At 37.6% G+C, this 18,968-nt stretch overlaps 2 protein-coding genes and 1 pseudogene across 7 annotated transcripts in view; 2 read left to right on the top strand and 1 right to left on the bottom strand.

Moving 5' to 3' along the window:
* LOC108248276 (connector enhancer of kinase suppressor of ras 2-like) overlaps nucleotides 1–2,954 on the top strand; it is a 38,962-nt gene extending 36,008 nt beyond the window's left edge. For all 4 annotated transcript variants that reach the window (XM_017436949.3, XM_017436948.3, XM_017436947.3 and 1 more), the window contains exons 21-22: nucleotides 811–1,010; nucleotides 1,095–2,954. In XM_017436949.3, the coding sequence (XP_017292438.1) occupies nucleotides 811–1,010; nucleotides 1,095–1,142 (248 nt within the window). In that variant the 3' untranslated portion in view covers nucleotides 1,143–2,954. The remainder of the gene's footprint in view (nucleotides 1–810; nucleotides 1,011–1,094) is intronic.
* Nucleotides 2,955–4,937: 1,983 nt separating this feature from the next.
* LOC108248269 lies at nucleotides 4,938–7,457 on the bottom strand (annotated as a pseudogene).
* A 3,443-nt stretch (nucleotides 7,458–10,900) lies between these two features.
* On the top strand, nucleotides 10,901–18,728 carry rnf167 (ring finger protein 167). 3 transcript variants are annotated; one of them, XM_037979102.1, is made up of 11 exons: nucleotides 10,969–11,029; nucleotides 11,880–11,993; nucleotides 12,295–12,425; nucleotides 12,521–12,601; nucleotides 12,681–12,818; nucleotides 12,894–12,981; nucleotides 13,083–13,173; nucleotides 13,351–13,456; nucleotides 14,397–14,490; nucleotides 16,135–16,215; nucleotides 16,355–18,728. In XM_037979102.1, the coding sequence occupies exons 3-11, from the start codon at nucleotides 12,321–12,323 to the stop codon at nucleotides 16,759–16,761; spliced, it is 1,191 nt and encodes a 396-aa protein (XP_037835030.1). In that variant the 5' UTR covers nucleotides 10,969–11,029; nucleotides 11,880–11,993; nucleotides 12,295–12,320; the 3' UTR covers nucleotides 16,762–18,728. The 3 variants fall into 3 exon arrangements, with proteins under 3 accessions (XP_017292453.1, XP_017292452.1, XP_037835030.1); XM_017436964.3 differs by lacking the exon at nucleotides 11,880–11,993 and having other exon boundaries at nucleotides 10,901–11,029; XM_017436963.3 differs by lacking the exon at nucleotides 11,880–11,993 and having other exon boundaries at nucleotides 10,959–11,350.
* The last annotated feature ends 240 nt before the right edge of the window (nucleotides 18,729–18,968 follow it).

The following is an 18,968-nucleotide window of genomic DNA, read 5'->3' as shown; positions in this document are numbered from 1 at the left end:
AGAGCGATGAAAAAGTTGTGGGTTTAAGGTAACTTTGTTTTTAACCAAAAAAAGGATAATAAAGATTTATAGTACTTTATATACTCCAAGAACACATGTATATAGGAAGAAAATAATAACTTGTGTCTAACATGGTTTTAAGATAGATAGATAGAAACACTTCCATGATTTTCTCTGCCATCTTTAGTCGTCACTGGAGATTTGTACACACTTAATTGTTTACACATAAACATACTATCTGCGCTCTTAACTAGACACAATAATGAAAGCAAAGGCAGAGAAAAACTGCAGTTTTTCAAATTCAATTCAAACTTTGTTTATAAAGCACATTTAAAACTATGTGGGTTGACCAAAAGTGCTGAACAGATAAAAAGTAAAACACAACAGAAGTTGTAGCGTCCACACATTTTCCTCCCAGAGTAGCATTTCTGATTCTTATGTGTTCTTATTATCTGTCTGGCAGTAATCAGACTGACACATTTCATACAGGTGTTGTTTTTACAAATAAGCATGTTTTTTTTCATAACACTGGTCGACATTTTGACTCCAAGCAATGCCCACATTGTGATGCGGTAATGATAATCATGACACTTCAGTTTTATTTGCATATTTGGGTCTCTACATATCCGCCTGTCATCATAAAATCATCACTGAAAGGAAAATTACAAATGACCAAATGACTTCGTTGTTGGTGGTGGCAACTTTGCTGAAGATCAGAGTTGCAGTTGCTGATCAGATGTTGCACACTTAATTCCTGGTTTATTTTTAGAGTGATGTAAGCTTTATGTTGCTGATTGCTTATTCTTCCAGGTCATGGGCGGGACTGCAGGCTGCAGACAGACTCACTGGTGGATTTGTACCGAGCTCTGGAGCAGACCAGTCTTTCAACCTCCGCTGACCACAGATCAGCCGGCCGCCTAGAGTACAAGCGCTCCTTTGTCCGCAGAGTTAATGACCCGCTTCTAAACGACAAGCTTCACCGCTTGCGGGTCCTTCAGAGCTCACTGAAGGTACGGCTCCGTGTTTAGGCATTCGTTTTATACCATGCACGTTGTGTTTGCTGACTCATAATTAGTGCATTTATTTTCCTACAGAATGTTCCTCTTCAAGGCACAAATCGGTCGTTGGGGTTTTTAGGGTAGTCTGTTGAAGATCACCTCCAAAGCATTACTTCTGCTTGTGCCTCACATTGTCAACATTCCCTCCTGCTGGAGACATAAGGCACCAAAAAACATCTTTTACTTGCTCAATTATCCATTTCTTTTCCTTTTAATGCTCCTAATCGACAGCAGGAAAGCTGATGTCTTGTTTTTCCTAACCTCTCTCTTAAAAGGATAGTTCAGGTCTATTGAACTGGGGTTCTGTGGAAAGGTTGTGATACGTGTTGTATTTAACTCCTTGATTGACCTCAGTTTTGAGATGTAGAGTTTAGTTCTGATCGGATGGAAGTGCTACAGCTAGCTACTGCTGCTGGCATTATTTATGCTTGCTAATAACCATGGATTTCTATGTAAATAACAGTATAAAACAAAACTGATGTTGGTGTAAAGGCTTATACAGCAGCATCCACACAAGCCAATATTAAATCCGTGAGACTGAAGTTGTTTTAAGACTACAGCAATCCACTTTGGTCTTGCCCCGTTTGGACTAGCCATTAGCCCGTCAGTCTGGTCAGAATGAAACTATTTCTCTAAACTAAGGTCGTTCAGAGAGTTGTTCATAACCATTCCACAGAAACCCACATCAGAAGATTTGAACTTTTGTTTTAAGAGTGTGACTCAAAAAAAAAAATCTTAATAAAGTAACTTAAAGATTTGCAGGATCTTTGTTGGGTGGAAAAAGCACTTTGTGAGATTTTCATCTCACGACCATCTTCTCTTCTGTTGAGTTGTTTTCTCCATTATGCTGGAGTTGTGTTTATCTGCTCATAATAAGCAATGTTTGGTTGAACACAACATTTCATTCTGCACATGTGTTTGGTTCATGGGTGTGTTTGCTCTGAGAGTGCACAAGGTGTTAAACATATATTCATACAGTATGTTGTATAGTATTTAATATTCATTCCTGCAGCAGTGATTACATGATGTTTTTGGTACCTATATAAACTGTACATCAAGTGCTGTGCCTCAGTGATAGTGAATGTACATTGTACCTTTTTCAGACAGACGAGAGAAGTTTAAGGGAGCAAGGTATTCCTCAAAGCAGGGACGCAAAAATACTGGCAATAATGAATTAATGTTGTAAATAACAAAGGAATGATAAGAATAGTTGTCTATTTTTGTATGCATGCTGTCTCCCTGATTGTTTGTAAAACAGTTTTGTATTTCAAAGTGCATTTGTTTCAGAGAATACTAGTGTTATCCCCCCCGTCCAGCCACAAATACATGCGCACATGACCAGCACGGTGTATTTTCAGTATTAAAACTGACCCAGAAAATGTGATTTTTTTTTTCTTTAAGTGTTTACCATAAAAAGAGAAATAACCATATTTATTAAGTGTTTAACAGAGAAGCATGCTTTGTAAGACTAAATAAAACATTATCACGTCATTTGAAACTGACTCATGTTGCACACCTGTGCCATATTGTAGCTACATCATTTTTTTTTTTTTTAATAAAGTACGGTACAGGCATAAACAAGGCTCGCTGTTGTCTCTCATAAAACATCTGAAGCTTCCTACAATCAGGATTGACTAATATATGGTAAAATACTATTTAAAAAGGGGTGTAACACAGTAGGATACAGTTCTACCTTTGTTGGTCTCAGATGCAAATTAAAAGCCTAGCATTCATTGACAGAATGCATATCGCCCGCCGCCTTTAATACGATAGTTTTAGGCTAAGACCATCTTATGATTAAGGGACGAGATATAACCATTTTGGTCAAACCTTGTAAATGACATTACGCCCGATCTCATTCAATATTAAAAGATCTGTTATCTCTCATGGTATGTGTTGACTCTTAGCCATTACTGCATCAAATTTTATCTCAGTATTTGTAAAACTGACTGAGATTTAGCCATTTTTCTGCTGGCTAATGTTGGTTAGCTCTGGGGACCATCTTGAATTGGAACAACTCCAAAAGGTAATCAGTTTTAGATGCACATCCAGATTATTTCCTGAACGTTTCATTGAATGCCTTTCAGTGGTTCATGAGAACATTTGCCAACAGACAAACAGGTTGACTCCAACATTTAATACTGACGTTTTAAGCAAAGATTTCACACACTGACAAGCACTTACAGCCGATGTTGTGAATGAGTCTCAGCTCAAACCACATCAAATTTTTGCACAGTACTTCTTAAACTGACTGCGTTACAGCAAGTTTTTTGTTTTCTAAGTTTTGTTGGCTGTGTCGTCCAGATTGAATTGGGTTGTCTTAAAAAGTTAATTAGTTGTAGATGAACATTCAATGATTACTTGCTGAAAGTTTCATTAAATTTCATCCAGTGGTTCATAAGATATTTTGCTAACAATAACACAAACAGGCAAAAAACATTATCATCCCCCCTCCCCCATTTGTCTTTTTGTGGCAACCAATAAAAATAAAACTGGAGTGTTTGTTCCAGTTTTGCGATATAGAATTAGGAACTGGACACCTGCACTACATTTGCTGCAGATAAATTAACTAAAAAGAACCAAACACTTTTCTCTTCTAAGACTTTAAAATCAGCCAATTAGAAGATCTCTGAACTGTCACCGCTGGATATGTTACCAATTGTTCTTCAAGTATCTGATTGATGACCAGTTTCTGTTTAGATGTATAAATTTACTGTGAAAGATGAAGGCCACATAATTTTTATTCCCCAATAAAATGCTAAATGTTTAAACTTATTTAACTGTTCTCACATTATTTAACCCCCTGGAGGCAAAAACAACAAAGAGCTCAAACTTTGGCCAAAGCATTGCACGTGCAAACATCTATTTTTTGCTCTTAAAACCCCAGACTGAGCATTGAAATAGAAATGAGGGATCAAATTATTTAAAGAAAACTTTAGTTTGGCTGAAACTTCGCACACGATCCTCTGCAACAGAACACACATGGATTTGTTAGTTTCTTTTAAAATGAAAATGAGCCCTTTGTTCTTTTTACATAATCTCTTCTGAGATGTACTCTGAAGCTTTTTATTTATCTTAAAATAAACCCCACTAATAACATTTAATAATAATCTCAGAGGAAGAGACCAAGCAGAGGAATGGAAAAAAATCACAATTAAAATGTCCCACACTTGAATTGTTCTGTTTTATTGACAAATTATGCAAAATCTAATTTTTTAAACATTAACATTCACATGGTTTTAAATTGGATTACACACACAGGCTCTTAGATCAAACAGAAAACATGTTTTACACAATGGAGATGCCAAATATCAAATATTACAGAAAAAGAAAAAATAAATAAATAGGGAGAAAAGCATATATATTAAAAATTTGTGCATTTTCCTATTCATCTGAAAGACTTAGCATTTAAAAGAACAGAAAGACAGCTTCACAAATAGTGCTAATTGTTTTGTTTATCTAAAATGAGGTGTAAAAATAAGGGCTGCAAAGTAGTGAAGTGAAGTGAAAATTTATTTATATAGCACTTCTCAGCAGCAAGGTGATCCAAAGTGTTTTACAACACAGAAACAACAACAGAATCAAATACAGAACAATAAGGTAAAGAATCAAAAAACATCAATCGTGTATAATCTAAATGAAATATGAGATAAACTAAATAAAGTCATGAAAACTAAACATATCTAAACATGAGCTAAGATAGTCAAAATAGTAGCTAAAGTAGGACTTTATAGGATCTCTGCATGAGTGAATTTCACATCACACAGTTCTGCTCTTTCTCAAGTGAACAAGTGCAGCATGTTGGTGCATTTCAGGAGGCTCCAGTCTTCACAGCCACACCCAGGACACACACTCAGTTCACAACCTCACCCCTCCTGACTACATCTGTTGAACTTGCCCCTTTTTTGTTCTGGTGAAAAGCCTGAAGAGTCGTAACCTCGTGATCTGCGTGCTCAGGCCGTATGTCACTGGATTCAAGAGAGGTGAGAGGATCAAGAAGTACAAGGACAAAAACAACTTCATGTTGGTCATGTGCCTACTGTCAAGTCGACTTTGTGCTATTTCAAAAAATGCCCAATGGAGTAAACTATAACTAATAGGTGGGGGGTTCATGTTTGAAAGGCTTTAAACTTGTATTTGTTGAAAGACAGTATGAATATTTTCAGGATGTGACCATATGAGTAAAAGATCATGATGAGCTGTGGAACTATATAAAGAGCTACAGATAATAAACCACTAATATTAGCTATAAATGTGTCGGCACATGAAAGGTAATTGACAGAACAGATTCTCTGGTTCTCCCACAGAATGGCAGCTGAAACGTGTAAATGAAAACCACGCTCAGTGCCAGCGTGAGGTAAAGCTGCATGAACACAATCAGCTTCACTATTCTCTGGGACATAATGGTACGATAAGACAGGGGGAGACAAATGGACTTCATACCTGTCGTAGCGCATCAGTGCTAGAATAGTGAATTTGGTGACAGCGTATGTGTGTGTGACAACGACCTGCACCTGGAGAAACAACGGGGATATCTCATCTGTAAGGCGGTATGTTGGTCAGCAGCACTGGCAGCATGGCGGCGCTTCCCATCAGCTCATTCACAGCCAGACTGCACAGAAGCACGTACATTTTTCTAAATAAACCACTTCAATCAGCACTGCATTCTCCGCTATGATGGTGAGGTACAAGATCAGGAAAATGCAGAAATACATTGGCTTCAGTTCCTCCAACCTGTAGACCTGCTACATGTCTGCAAAGCTAATCTGAATAAATCATTCTATAGAGTCTAATCAGTGCTTTAAACTCCATTCATACACCGATGGGGCACATTGGAGGCAATGAGGGGTTCAGTGTCTCGCCCAGGGACACTTTAACACGTGACTGCTACCAGGAATCAAACCTTCAACTCTCTTATTGAAGGATGACTGATCTAACCACTGATCCACAGCTGTGGATCAGTGGTTAGATCAGTCATCAGTCATCAGTCAAAATGTGCTCTCACCTGTGTGCCAATAACTTCACAGAATGTATGTAGAGGATAAGAGCCTCTGAGTCACACACGTGGCACAAGAGAGATAGTACAACAAGTCAAATAAAGGCTCAGCAATCCTCGAAGGAATGCATATCACCCACTGCCTTGCACGCCAAAGTTTTAATGAAAGATTTTTCACAGTTTGCTAGCTCTCTCTGATTGTCAGCTATTACCAGCCCAATGTTTAACTCAGTAACTGTAAAATTGATCATGTCAGTCACGACTGGAAAAATATTTCTTATAGGACTCAAGGATTCAAGGGTCTTTTATTGCCATACCAGCTTGCATTTGCATTTTTGCGGTACAAAATTACATTTCAGTACAGCCCGTCCTAAGAGAAGACATGGGTAGACAGGGTGCCTGAGGCTGCAGCCTTAGGAGGCGCTGCCCTTTCATTAGATAAAAAAAGAGAAAAGAGAACACTAGGAAAGAAAAAAGCAAGAAATAGAGCATATTAAGCAGATGTAGACAAATTATTTTGAAGTATTTTGGACAGATTTTGATACCTTTTAGATTTTCGTTTGTGTTCAGTTGTTCATTAGGCCAGAGCACCGCAGGAGATGTGAAGATTTATTGGAAAAGTGTTTCCTGTGCCAAATGAATTGCCTTTTTGAGTGCTTTAATATACTGAAAAACTCATGAAATTTTTGGAACACCTTAAAAGTAAGTGAAATTTTGAACCTATTAGGGTTTCAAAACTAGTCGTGGCAAAATGGCTCAACAGTGCCACCTTTGGCAGCACGATAGTCTAGTTTTAATTAGAGGTGCAAAATCTGGTAGACATGAACTCATAAAACTACACAAAAACGTCTCTGGAATATAAGGCCTAAAGCCAGCAGGAAGTTATCTATATTAGATCAAAGGCACCATTTTTGAGGTTTTACACATGTTGCATTTGAACAAACTCCTCCTCCATCCTTTGAAATTAGGTTTTGTGAAAATGTTATGAACAATAAATATCCTACCTGTTATAGATAGCTCTTTAACTGACTTCAGTTTAGGAAAAAAAAGTTTACTTCTGACAGGATTGATGAGCTAATGGCTGGACTGACCAAGACTGAAGTGGATTGCTTCCATCTTAAAACAACTTTAATCTCAAAAACTTTTACTTTCAAAATGTTAAAACCTTTACACATGTTACCCTTTGCATGGGTTTGCTAAAACAAACACAACAGCAACTCAAGGCCATAAATTAAACCTGACTCACCTCTGACCCCTCACACCCTTGGCACTGTCTTTTAAATCTTTTTCCACCTGACAGGCGATACAGAAGTCTGCAAACCAAAACAAAACCGATAATAAAAGCCTTCACTCTTTTACACAACCAATGAGTCTCTGTTTTTACATTTTGCTTCTTACTTCATGGAACATCAAATGATTTATACTGCATATTATCTGCACTTTATGGGCTCATCCTAAATACTGTGCAGTATCTGCACATGTGCTTTTTTGTGTATTGTATTGTATTGTTTTATCTAAGAAACACCAACAGCCAGAGACAAATTCCGTATGAGCTCTTTAAGACATGGCCAATAAATATGATTCTGATTCTGAAATAGCTTTAAAGGTTTGTCTCTTTTAGGAACAGGTCCACATGTAGTACAAGCATTAAAAAAACTCAAATCAGAACGCTATTACTGCGTCACAAACTGCTTCGGTCTGCACAATGTGCTCTCCTCAACAGAAATGCTCCTCCGACAGTCGGGAACAATGTTAATTTATCATTGAAAAGCTGTGCTTGTGCTTGAGAGGGAAGAAGAATGTGAGCTTGTTTTAAATCAGACAAAGAAACAAGTTTCTTGGTCACAGGATGGGAACAGTGGTGGTTTAGTTAAATGTAATTAAGAAAGGCATTTTCTCATTATTCTATAAAGTAAAACCCAGTGACCGGTCAGCTGCTTCATATTTACTTCACTCCTCCCTTCAGACTAAAATTCACAGCTCCAGACTGAATCTTCATTTTGGAGCAACATCATCAGGAGCAAACATGTTTTCATACCGTTTAGCTGTTTTGTCAATCCTAGTGGTTATACTGCTAAATGGTGAGTCTTGTTTCTATTTCTCTGCATGTTTTTTGTCCTTTAATGACATTTCCTGTCGCAAATAAAACTGATTTGATCTGAAAACTAGCTGATTTTAAAAAAAGACAAATAATTCTTTGTTTACAGTTGTTGAAAATGAGGCAGTATCGTTTCCGTGGACCTGTCCCAGTGTCAGCGGGATCTGCAGGAAGGTCTGCCTCCCAACAGAACTGTTTTTGGGACCCCTGGGTTGTGGGAAAGGCTTCCTGTGAGTGTCAGAGTCAGATGATTTCTATCAGGACACGTGTTTCAGCTGATGGAGTGGTAAAATATGTATATTTTATTTACAGGTGCTGCGTTTCTCATTTTCTATGAGGAGGAAACAGGTGTGGTCTGTGGCTGCAGTCGTGAAGACAGACGGCTTTTAGTCTGAAATAACTTGGCGTATTTTAAAATCCTAAACTAACTTTGCATGTTTACTTTTCTAGTTTTTATTTTGAAATGAACTAGAAAAATCTCATTTTATTTTGTAGTTTTAAATTATTTATAAGAATACGACTGGCCTCAGTCTGCAGTTAAAACACACATTTTTGTCCATTCTTTCTTATTTCAAAAATGTCTGTACAATAATCTGGAAATAAATATATATAATCCACCGGGTTCCTCAATGTCAAGATTCCCAAAAGACTGTTTTCTTGTTTCTTAAATATTACATTTGAAAATGTACAAAACCGGCATCTGTTTACTTGTTTGGTATCCTGTAAAAAAACACACTAAAGTAAAATTGTTTTTTTCTTTTAATTAGTATTATGTTTTTTGCTTCAATAAACTTTATAATCTCAGTGAAAGAAGCACTTGAGGCCAGTGGAGCTTGGAAAATACAAAAGAAGATCAGCTGAAGTTGTCACAATCCACAAATCAGAATCAAAAAAAGAAAGAAAGAATTTATAAACATGAACACATTGTATTTTCATATCATAAACTCTTAATAAATTAAACAATGTAAAATGGATTTTTATGGATGTTTGTTTTATATTGTAATTTTCTTTCTTGTCTTTTTTAAATCACTCAAATTATTTTTTGGTATATTTACCCAATCCTAATGATGACACTGATGCTTTTTGAAGACTCTCAAACTTGAGCCTGACTCTTCACAGACAGCTAAAGTCAGTTTTATGCTTTAACACCACATCAGTCTGACTTACACTCGTGCATTAGCGTTTTTGCTTTGCAACATATTTCAGCGCCAGTTTGCAGTTTATAAAAGTCCCAGATGGCTGCAGAAATTATGCTGCTTTAAACAGCAGCCTCTGAGTTGAGTAAATAATGAGCAGAGGAGACACGAGGTGCGACGACGTGAACCCTGAGCTGAGAAGTGAAAAACGGGGTCGCTGTGTCAGAGTTTTTGCCTGTTATGGTTTGCATATTTACCACCTGGGTTTGGTTATATTTCTGGGATGCGGCTGCATCGAGTGGCCTGTCGTGTCAGCTCCTTGTTGGCCCGATGCTGACGCTTCAGGAGCCAAAATCCTTGGCAGCCTTTTCCCTCAAATCTTTTAGTTTAAGGCTCTAAATGAAAGCAGCTTATCCTGAAAGATTTAGGAATCAAGAAATGCTGGGTTTTTTTTCTTATCAAACTGACCTTCAGCCTCAGCTGGTGACTCAACCACTTTGCTGTTCCCAACCTGCAGAGACGTGGCTCCTTCTGAAGGAAGTCCCTCAGTCTTTTAGTGACTGACCTTTTGTTAAAACATGCACACACAAAACCATACAGTACAAACACATGTTGATGCTTCGACATTTATCAGACACACATTCATCACTTTTCACTAAAAGAAGAGTCTCATTCATCCGTGAAGCGGTCTCATTTTAATTACAGAGAGTGTTTGGACCCACACATCCTGTCAAGATCCTCAGCTCCTGCTTGCTTTGTTCAGTAAAATAAGTTTACGACTCAGTCATCCTGAACAGGCGCACGATAACTAAATGTTTAAAAAAGAAATGCAACACACTGTTGTGGACCTTCATGTAAAAACTGTGGCTTTTTCTCGACTCTTAAAAGGCAACAAAAAAGAAAGAAAAAGGTTCAGTGTCTTGAGAGTGTCAAAAGCTAACAAGGACTCCTATCTAATGAATGTTAAAGAGCATAATATACTTATTGTTTGCATGTAAGTTTGTGTATGTGTAAAATCTGTACTTTTTAAATTCACATTTCCCCCTCTGGTGCTTTCAGTTCTGAATGATGTATGTTGGTAACGCCACACAGATCCTACCACTTGAGGGCAGCACTAAATGAGATGAAAGATGACTGCTGATTTCTGTTTTGTTTTTTGATTTTTTTTTTCTTTATTCATTCATTCAACCTGAACTGGTGTTTTTTTTTAAATGGCATACATCTGTCTTTGTCTGAACACATTAAACCTTCTCATCTTTCTGCACATCTTTAGCATTTCATGTTTTCTATGAAATAAGACAGACAATCATTTGTAAGTTCACTTGTTTTCACACACAGTAAGAAATCAAGGACAGCCTAAAGTTCAAGATTCCTCTAAATTATCGGTTTTGGATCAGTAAGGGAGGGATCATATGGGAGTTCATAATAATTTAAACAATTGGTGGTCATCCTTTAGCAACAACAACAAAAACAACAGTATGTGGAGATATATAGTAAGAAGAGAAAAATAAAAAAGTGAGCATTACTGTGCTGTATGTAGTATTTAACTGTTTAGAAAGATGTTATTAATTAAAAAAAAGACGTTCACGTAGTGAATCAAGTGTAATTCTGAATCAGACCAGCAGATGGCGGTAAGGCGCCTAATTCCCGTTTGCCAACGACAGATTAACCTCCAAGAGAAGAAGAATGAAAAACTAGCAAACACAAACAAACCAAGTAACATCGAGCTAACTTAAGAGGTGTAAGTTCAACGTGTTTCTTTGTTTAATTTTACATCAATCAGAGCAGTAACAATCAATATATAGTGGTGACAGGAAAGGAATTAACCTGTTATCTAACAACTGCTAAGATTAGCCAAAAGGCAGCTAGCGATAGTGCTAATCCTTGTTTTCGTCTGGTTTGTTTTTAACGTGTAATAACTGGAGTGAAAACAGCTTCACTTTAAAACAAGAACAGATAAAGAAACTGGTTATTTTAGAAATTCGAGTTACACGACTGGAAATTCGATTCCACCCCACCCTCCCCGCCCGTGTGTGCGGATATTAGCAGAGTTATACTAAAGGTAAGTTTTAAAAAAAATAAAATAAAATAAACACGAAAACCGAAGCTTTATAGCTTGAGCGGACTCCTGTCTGGATTTAACGGGAAAATATTCGCTTTCTTTCGGGAGGTAAAGGATTTATCAGATTGCGGTTGTGGTAACAGGAAATGCAGAGAGATTAACTCCCTGTTAGCCATAAAATGTAGGAACAATCTAATTTGGAGTGTTTTAATCTGGTCAAAACAGGAAATTGGCTTAATCCTCATCAGATGTCATAAAGAGGATTTAACTCCAAGTATTACCTTGCGTTACCTTAGAATATTATCCAAATATTAATAATTTTCAGCTGAGATAGTAAAAAAAATGGCCTTATTTTTTTTCACACTACAAATGAATCCGGAATTGTTAAATCATTGTTGAGCTTTTTAAAGGCCAACATCTAGTTTCTTTGCAGATCGAATACACAGCTGACCTGTTCACAGTTTTATCAGTAGTGTTTAATAGAAACGAGTCCTTTTTCCTTGTTGAAACTGAAGTCTTGTTTCTCCAGAGTACCTGGCGTCCACTGTCTGTTTTCCAGAAGTGCTCAGCTTCCTCGATTTGCCTTTGCATCCATCACAATCCATCTCACACTGACGCGTGCTGCTTAGCCACTTCACATTTGGTTCGTTTGCGTATCTGTTGGCATATTTACACAGAATTACCACCCGATTTGTCTGTTTGCAGTGGTATTCTAATGTAAGAAACTACAAGAGTCACTTCCTGAAATAGGTCCCTTCTGTTTGGAGGACTGAACATTAGTTTTGCTATTTGTTTCTTTTACAAATAATCCCAATGACATTTTATGTCATGCCTAGATTATAACATTGTTTAATGAGACAAATAAACAACATTGACAGATCTTTGCTGGTTTGCAGTATTCCCTGATTCTTGACTGAGGCGTCAGTGTTTTGTCTTTTCCACAGATTAGAGGAAGTGGAAGCAACCAAAGATGGGTCAGCTTGGTGGGTGGTGCCTGGGAACTCTGCTGAATTTCCTCATTCTGGTTTTCTGCAGCACATTGATCCCTTCACCCACACATGCATATATATATGCTGTAAGTAAAATTGTAGTTTTATTTTGATATAGGTTTTCTCTTTAAAGGAGTTTGTCACATCTTGTTCTAACTTGTGTCCATGTTCTTTTTGGCAGCATTGTAACAACATGACCACCATATTGTTTGATGACCTGTCTGCTTTTTTTGGACCTCCACTTCCTAAGGAGGGTGTAATGGTGAGCGCAGATTTCTGAAAAAAAAAAACCCTCCTCATTTACATTTCTTTTTAACAACTTTTTTTGCTCTGTTTTAAAGGGAGTTTTGGTTGTGTCCAAGCCACTTAATGGGTGTACAGCAATGGACCCTCCTCCTAAGGATCTTCCCGTTTATAATGCCAACACCACCAGATTTATTGCTCTCATCAAACGCTTTGATTGCAATTTTGACATAAAGGTCAGTAGTGTTTAAAGTGGAATAATTTATGAGATCTGTGTTACAAAGTTGACTGACGAAATGAACGGGTTTCAGGTTTTAAACGCACAGCAAGCTGGATACAGCGCTGTGATCGTTCACAACGTGTACTCCGACATTCTTCTCAACATGAACTACAGCAATAGTAAGTGTGTGTAAAATAAAAGCACGATTGTCATCCTACTAAAGAATTAAAACTTTGCAGGTAAATTTATATATACATATGTCTTTTCTTTTCTATTCCAGTAACTATAGCAGAACAGATTCAGATCCCCTCTGTTTTCACCAGCTACCACGCAGCAAAGATGCTCAAGGAGCTCTTAATTCCAGAAGCGGGGTGAGGAGAAGATAAATTTATAGAGAACATATGACATACTACGGATGATCAGTTAAAAAAGACTGAATTAATGTGTAACAGCCAGTGTTAGATTGACACAAAACTACAGATAGAGAATTTTGATGCATTTTTATATTTGATTAATTGTTTATTTTATTTTTTTCTCTCGACCTGCAGGGCCTATGTGATCCTCAAACCGGACTTTTCGTTTCCAATAGCATACTACCTCATTCCTTTCACTGCGGTCGTTGGGATGGTTATTATTGTGATGTGTGTAATCTTGGTAAGTATGTTTACTGTTTTGTACATATTGTTTTGATTTGTTCTTTTTTACTTTCTATTGCCCACCATTGAAAGGTGAAGGTGGGCAGTTGTGTTTTTGTGTGTGTGTGTGTGTGTGTGTATTTGAGTGTCTGTCCTTTACCAAAATATCTCATGAACCACTCAACAGATTTTAACAAAACTTAAAAAGGATATTCACTCGGTGTATATTTACAACTGATTATCTTCAGTCAGCCCGATTAAAGATGGCTGCGACACCCAGCTGAACTTCAACACAAACTGGCCGTGACTCAGTGAATTTTACAGATAATAATAAAATTTGCTGTGGTTATAGCTGAGAGTCATTCACAACGCATACTTTGAGCATGACGTCTCATGATATCACATGAGATCGCACATAACGTTATTTTTAAGGTTTGACTGAAAAGGCTCCAACTCCTTCATTTCTCAACATCAGATGATCTTATTTTAAAACTCTGACATTGAAGGCGGCGGGCAATATGCAGTCCTTTAAGGAACTCCAGGCCTTTAATTGTATAATAGATTTACTTTCACAAGAGTTTTTATTTTTACTGCACTGAAGCTTAAATGTCGTTTTTAGGTAAAAACGTCTGCCATATTTAAATTTACCAAAATGAGTTGATTTGTTATTTGTCTTTGTATTGTTCTGTGATCATGGGTGCTAAAGGCAAGCTTTCCTTCTTTGTAGTGCAACACAGTGACCTTATTGTATTTCAGCAAAGCTCGAGCCAGCCACTGTTGTTTTTCAGATGCTTCGTTTGTTCGCGAAGTCCATGTTTTTGATTATAAGACTATAGAAACATGTTTTTCTAAATGAATGTTTCGGTCCTATATAGGTATAAAAATAAACAAACAAAAAAAAAGAATTAGTTGTTGAATGTCTCCTACCATAAGTAATGTTTCCGTTTTGCACTGCGCAGATTATACGATGTGTTCAGTACAGAAAAAGGCTGAGGAAAAACCGTTTGACCAAGGAGCAATTAAAGAAGATCCCAACGCACAAGTTCAGGAAAGGTAACACACTTGTGGTGCTGGTTTTGAAATATTGACAACCTGTGGCTTTCTTAGCTTACCTTTTCAAGACCACATACCTCTCTTTACTACAAAAGCCATTTGCACACGTGCACTGCAGCCCTAAAACGTCCTAGACGTGTTATGGACGATGCCTGCAGCGTTTGCTCGTAGCTTTCTTTGTGAGACGTTGTGCAAACAAAGCCGTAAATCTTCCAGAACATTTACTGCAAACAAGAACACTCATCAGGAACCCTCATTTACCACTCCAATCATGCTGTGAAGTGAAACATATTAAGCTTTGAACCATATTATCTGTGTCAGGTGCTGTTTTTTTGAACACCATACAAACGTTTTTATCTCACGTGTTTTATGTTGAGAGCAGATCTGCAGCAGGAAATCTTCTGTGACGAACATTTGACAAACGCAAATACAGAAAACGCTTGGAACAAATCTTTTTACATGACTTGTTATGCACTGTACTGAAGTCTCTATCCCCCTTACCCCTTACATGTTTTGGCTTAATAGACGTCTAAATAGTCCTTAGACAGAACACAACCAGACTAAATTGAATTTTAATGTGAAGGTTTGGCTGATTTAAAGATGCTGATTTCTCTGTTTCATTTGGACCACATTTCATCAGGATTTGCTAAATAAGTTGAAGTAACTTCCAAGTCCAACTCGAGACTTTACCAAAACTCCTGGGATAATCAGACACTCAGTTAATCACGTGACCATGACAGTAAAATGAAGCTGACGTCTGTGGAGCAGGTGAAGCCGTGAGTCTAAAACTGTGCTAAAAGATGATTTATGCGTCCATTTAGATCCCAGAAGCATTATGCTGATGTCACACAGCTTGTATAATTTTCTAATTTTTCATTTGTTTTGAAACATTTAAGAAATTGTCAACAAATAAATGAAATTTCATCTGCTAGTGAAATATATTTAGAAAAAACATTTTTAAGTCGTTGCGTGTTCTTGTTAAATTGATGTTTTAATTAAGTTTTTGGGCCGTCAAAAAACTAGATGTGAAAAGTTTTTAGGCATCCAGAGAGAGATGAATTTTAACCCAAAAGAATGACACTAAAATTGTGATTTGTGTTTTTAAGGATATTAATAATAATAATAATAACCATTTTCCATCTTGCACAGTTACTCTTATTTGTGTGATAAATTAAGTGACAAAGGTTAACTTACTGAGGCTAAAAGTTGTCTAAATGTTACTGTAGATATCCAGGCTAAGTAAGAGTTAAAGTAGAAAAAAATCAAATCTTATTTCTTTCTCAGATGGTTAGTTTTAAATGTTGTGCTATAGATAAACATTGTTTTTGTATTGATCCTTTCTTGACGATATCAAGCAGAAGATTATTGACGAGTTTGTGAAAAGCACTATTGGCCAAATTTTGTGGCAGCTAAATATTTCGTTCTATTCTTACATGTAGAATCAGAATTATATCAGAAAAATCTGTGTACAAATGAACAAGATACTCACTCCTCTGAACTCCTACAGCACTTAGTTTTGTTTGTTTTATTCCTAGCTTTCAGTTTCATTTAAGAGTGTTATGTTTGTTGACAAATTTGAATAAAATTAATGAAGACCTTGTTTCTTTTTTTTTTTTTTTTTGTTTTTTTTGTTCTTTATTTCAGGAGATGACTACGATGTTTGCGCCATCTGTCTGGATGAATATGAAGAAGGAGACAAGCTGAGAGTTTTACCGTGCTCACATGGTAAATGTTTTTCATGGTTTGGGTTGACCAGCATGTTGGAAGATGGTTCCTGGGCGATACTGATAATTTGATCTGTCTGTTCGCTCATGTTGTACGTTTTGGCGAACGAAGCTCGACTTGTCGCCCTCCTGTTTTTCAGCGTACCACTGTAAGTGTGTCGACCCGTGGCTCACGCAGACCAAGAAAACGTGCCCCGTCTGCAAACAGCGCGTGACCAAGAAGAACCCGGAGCACTCCGAGTCCGACTCTGAGGAGGAAGCTGGAGGACGCAGGGAGGAAGGAGAAACGGAGGGCGAGGCAGATTCGGAGCGCACTCCTCTGCTCCGCCCCTCCAACCTGGGGTCCCCGTCGGCGAGCCCGGCGGCCTACTCAGCCACCACCACCACCACCGCCCAGTGCCTTGCCTCTCCTGCACACTGCGACTCCCCCATCCTCGGCCACGAAGGCTACTACTCTCCGCAGGAGGACACGGACTCAGAAAGTAGCGACACGGGAGACGACGACGACACCGCTCAGCTCATTGGTAGGGGCCGAGTGCTGGCCTGAATCATCCCCAGTGAGATCAGCCAAATTTTCCTGTTGAAGAACAAAAGGGGGCGTTTTTACCTAGAAACATTTTGTTACTTTCAGATTTTTTAAGCTTCACTTTTAGAATAACTTCCACTCGGGTTGGGCAATTGGACAAACGCGTAGTTATTGATTTTATTTTATTTAGATGATTTATCCCCACTTTATTTTAGCTAGTTTAACTTCCCCTTTTAAGAATCTTGGCCTGTAACTAAATGTACAACTTAAATCCAAACCTGAGCAACATTTTTTCAAATGTTTTTTTTATTATTATTATATTCAAAATGACATCTGACAAAATGCAGAATTATTCTTTTTAAGGAGAATCACATGAGTCACAGTCTATTGTAATGCAGGCAGGTGTATAAAGAACCAAGGTGGTAAAAAAGGATCAATCGTCACTCCTATGTGGTTTGAATCTGCTTGTTTTTAGCTCTAAATTTGAATAATGTCCTGGTTTTATCTTAAAATGATAAACCAGGACATAAAATTTAAGTGTGAAAATGAAAAAACAAAGTGACTCGGCTCTCCCCTGTGGTTAAGATGCACATTTTGATCGTCTCATTTCTGACAACAGCTACGTGTTCGAATGAAATAACCCAAATAAAATGACACTGCTCTGCGCCGCCCCGCAGAGACTTTTCCTCCCGGATCAGGTGGAGGAGTTAATCAGCACATTATTGATCAGGCTGTTAAACACAAACCCAGCTAACTAAACACCTAGGCTTGTCTTATTCGTAGTATCGGTATCAGTAAAAGCTGCGGCGCGGAGCTCCCGTCCCGTCTTTTATCTCAGCACCAGGAGCGTGGTCATCAGGAAAAATCCGTTGTTTCAAGACACGATCCTGCAGCTTTCCTGACTATCGTGTGCCATGCCAATAAAGGGCATCACGTTTGAAGTTGTCTGTCCTCAGCGTGATAAAGCTGCCTTTAGCTCGGAGCCGGTTGCACAGATTTGATTAACCCTTTGGTTTAATACAAATTAATTCCAAATCTGTGACTTTGACCGTTGTCTGGCCCGGCCCTCAAAAAAATGCAAACAAACAAAATTAGAAACCGCTCAAACAGACCTGTGCGTTTACATCGCCAGTCGTCGGTGGTCGGACTGATGATGGATGATTGAAAATCGCCCAACCCTGGCTTCTGCGGTTTGTGAAATTTAGTTTTACAGAAATGCTAATCCAATAAACCCGAGGTCTACTTTCAAGTGTTGAAACGGAACTCTGCAGTAATCTGTTTCACTGAAGTCCAAACCTGAGAGCCGCTTCCCTTTCTGTACACCTTATTACTCCTGTGCTCGTGTGTGTCGACCTGCTTTTTGTTGCATGTTCTAAAACATGACCTAATCACTAGTGCTGCACACAAGTAGCAGGTCATTAAATGTCGTCTTTTTTTAAAAACAAATTAAGGAAGTAACTGGATGAACTCTGTAAAGTGGCTCCTTCAGGGTTTGAAATTAGATAGAAGGCTTCATGTTGATTTAATTGTGTTTATTTCTTTTTTATATTCACAGTTTTAAATCGTTTCCTAACACGTTTGTACATAGAGGTTGGGGGTGTTTGTCTATTGATTGTTTTGTTTGTTTGTTTTTTAATCTGGTTTCTGTGGTTTTTCACACATTTTACAGGTAAATTTTAAGTTCTTTTTAGGTATCAGATTTTTCTCATTTACCAATAACTGATGATAAAATTGAGTAATGAAGGAACTTTACAGTTTTTCTGCTGCTTTTACATTTTTGCTGACATTGCTGTGTGGAAAGCTGAGCAAAGATTTGAACGGTTTCCAGTCTGTAAAGATGAATAAACTCAGGTTTAAGTCAGGATTAAAGGTCAGTTGGATCTGTAAATGTACCACATAATGGAAAGCTAACGGGGTTTGGTCTTTCAAATTGTCTTACCTTTTTTTTTCTCTTTTTGTTAAGTAATAAACTCAGTTTTGTTTCTGTTTTTCTGTTCTGTTCATACAGCAGAATGTTAGAATCAAGGGACCTTGGGGTGTTTTTTTCCTGTTTGTTGTTTATTTTAGGAAAACAAATGATTTGCCTTACATAGGTTTTGAAGTTCACGTGCATGTTTATTGTTTAACAACAGAAAAGACGAGATGTACTTTTAAAAAAATAATTTTTAAGTTTGCTTCTTTATTCTATTCCCCTGGCCTGAGAGTTTGCTGTTTTTCAGACAAGATAG

Source organism: Kryptolebias marmoratus, linkage group LG13 (assembly GCF_001649575.2).
Source record: "Kryptolebias marmoratus isolate JLee-2015 linkage group LG13, ASM164957v2, whole genome shotgun sequence".
NCBI lineage: Eukaryota > Metazoa > Chordata > Actinopteri > Cyprinodontiformes > Rivulidae > Kryptolebias > Kryptolebias marmoratus.
Note: the sequence above shows the minus strand (reverse complement) of the source record. Positions and strands in the feature narration are given on the sequence as shown.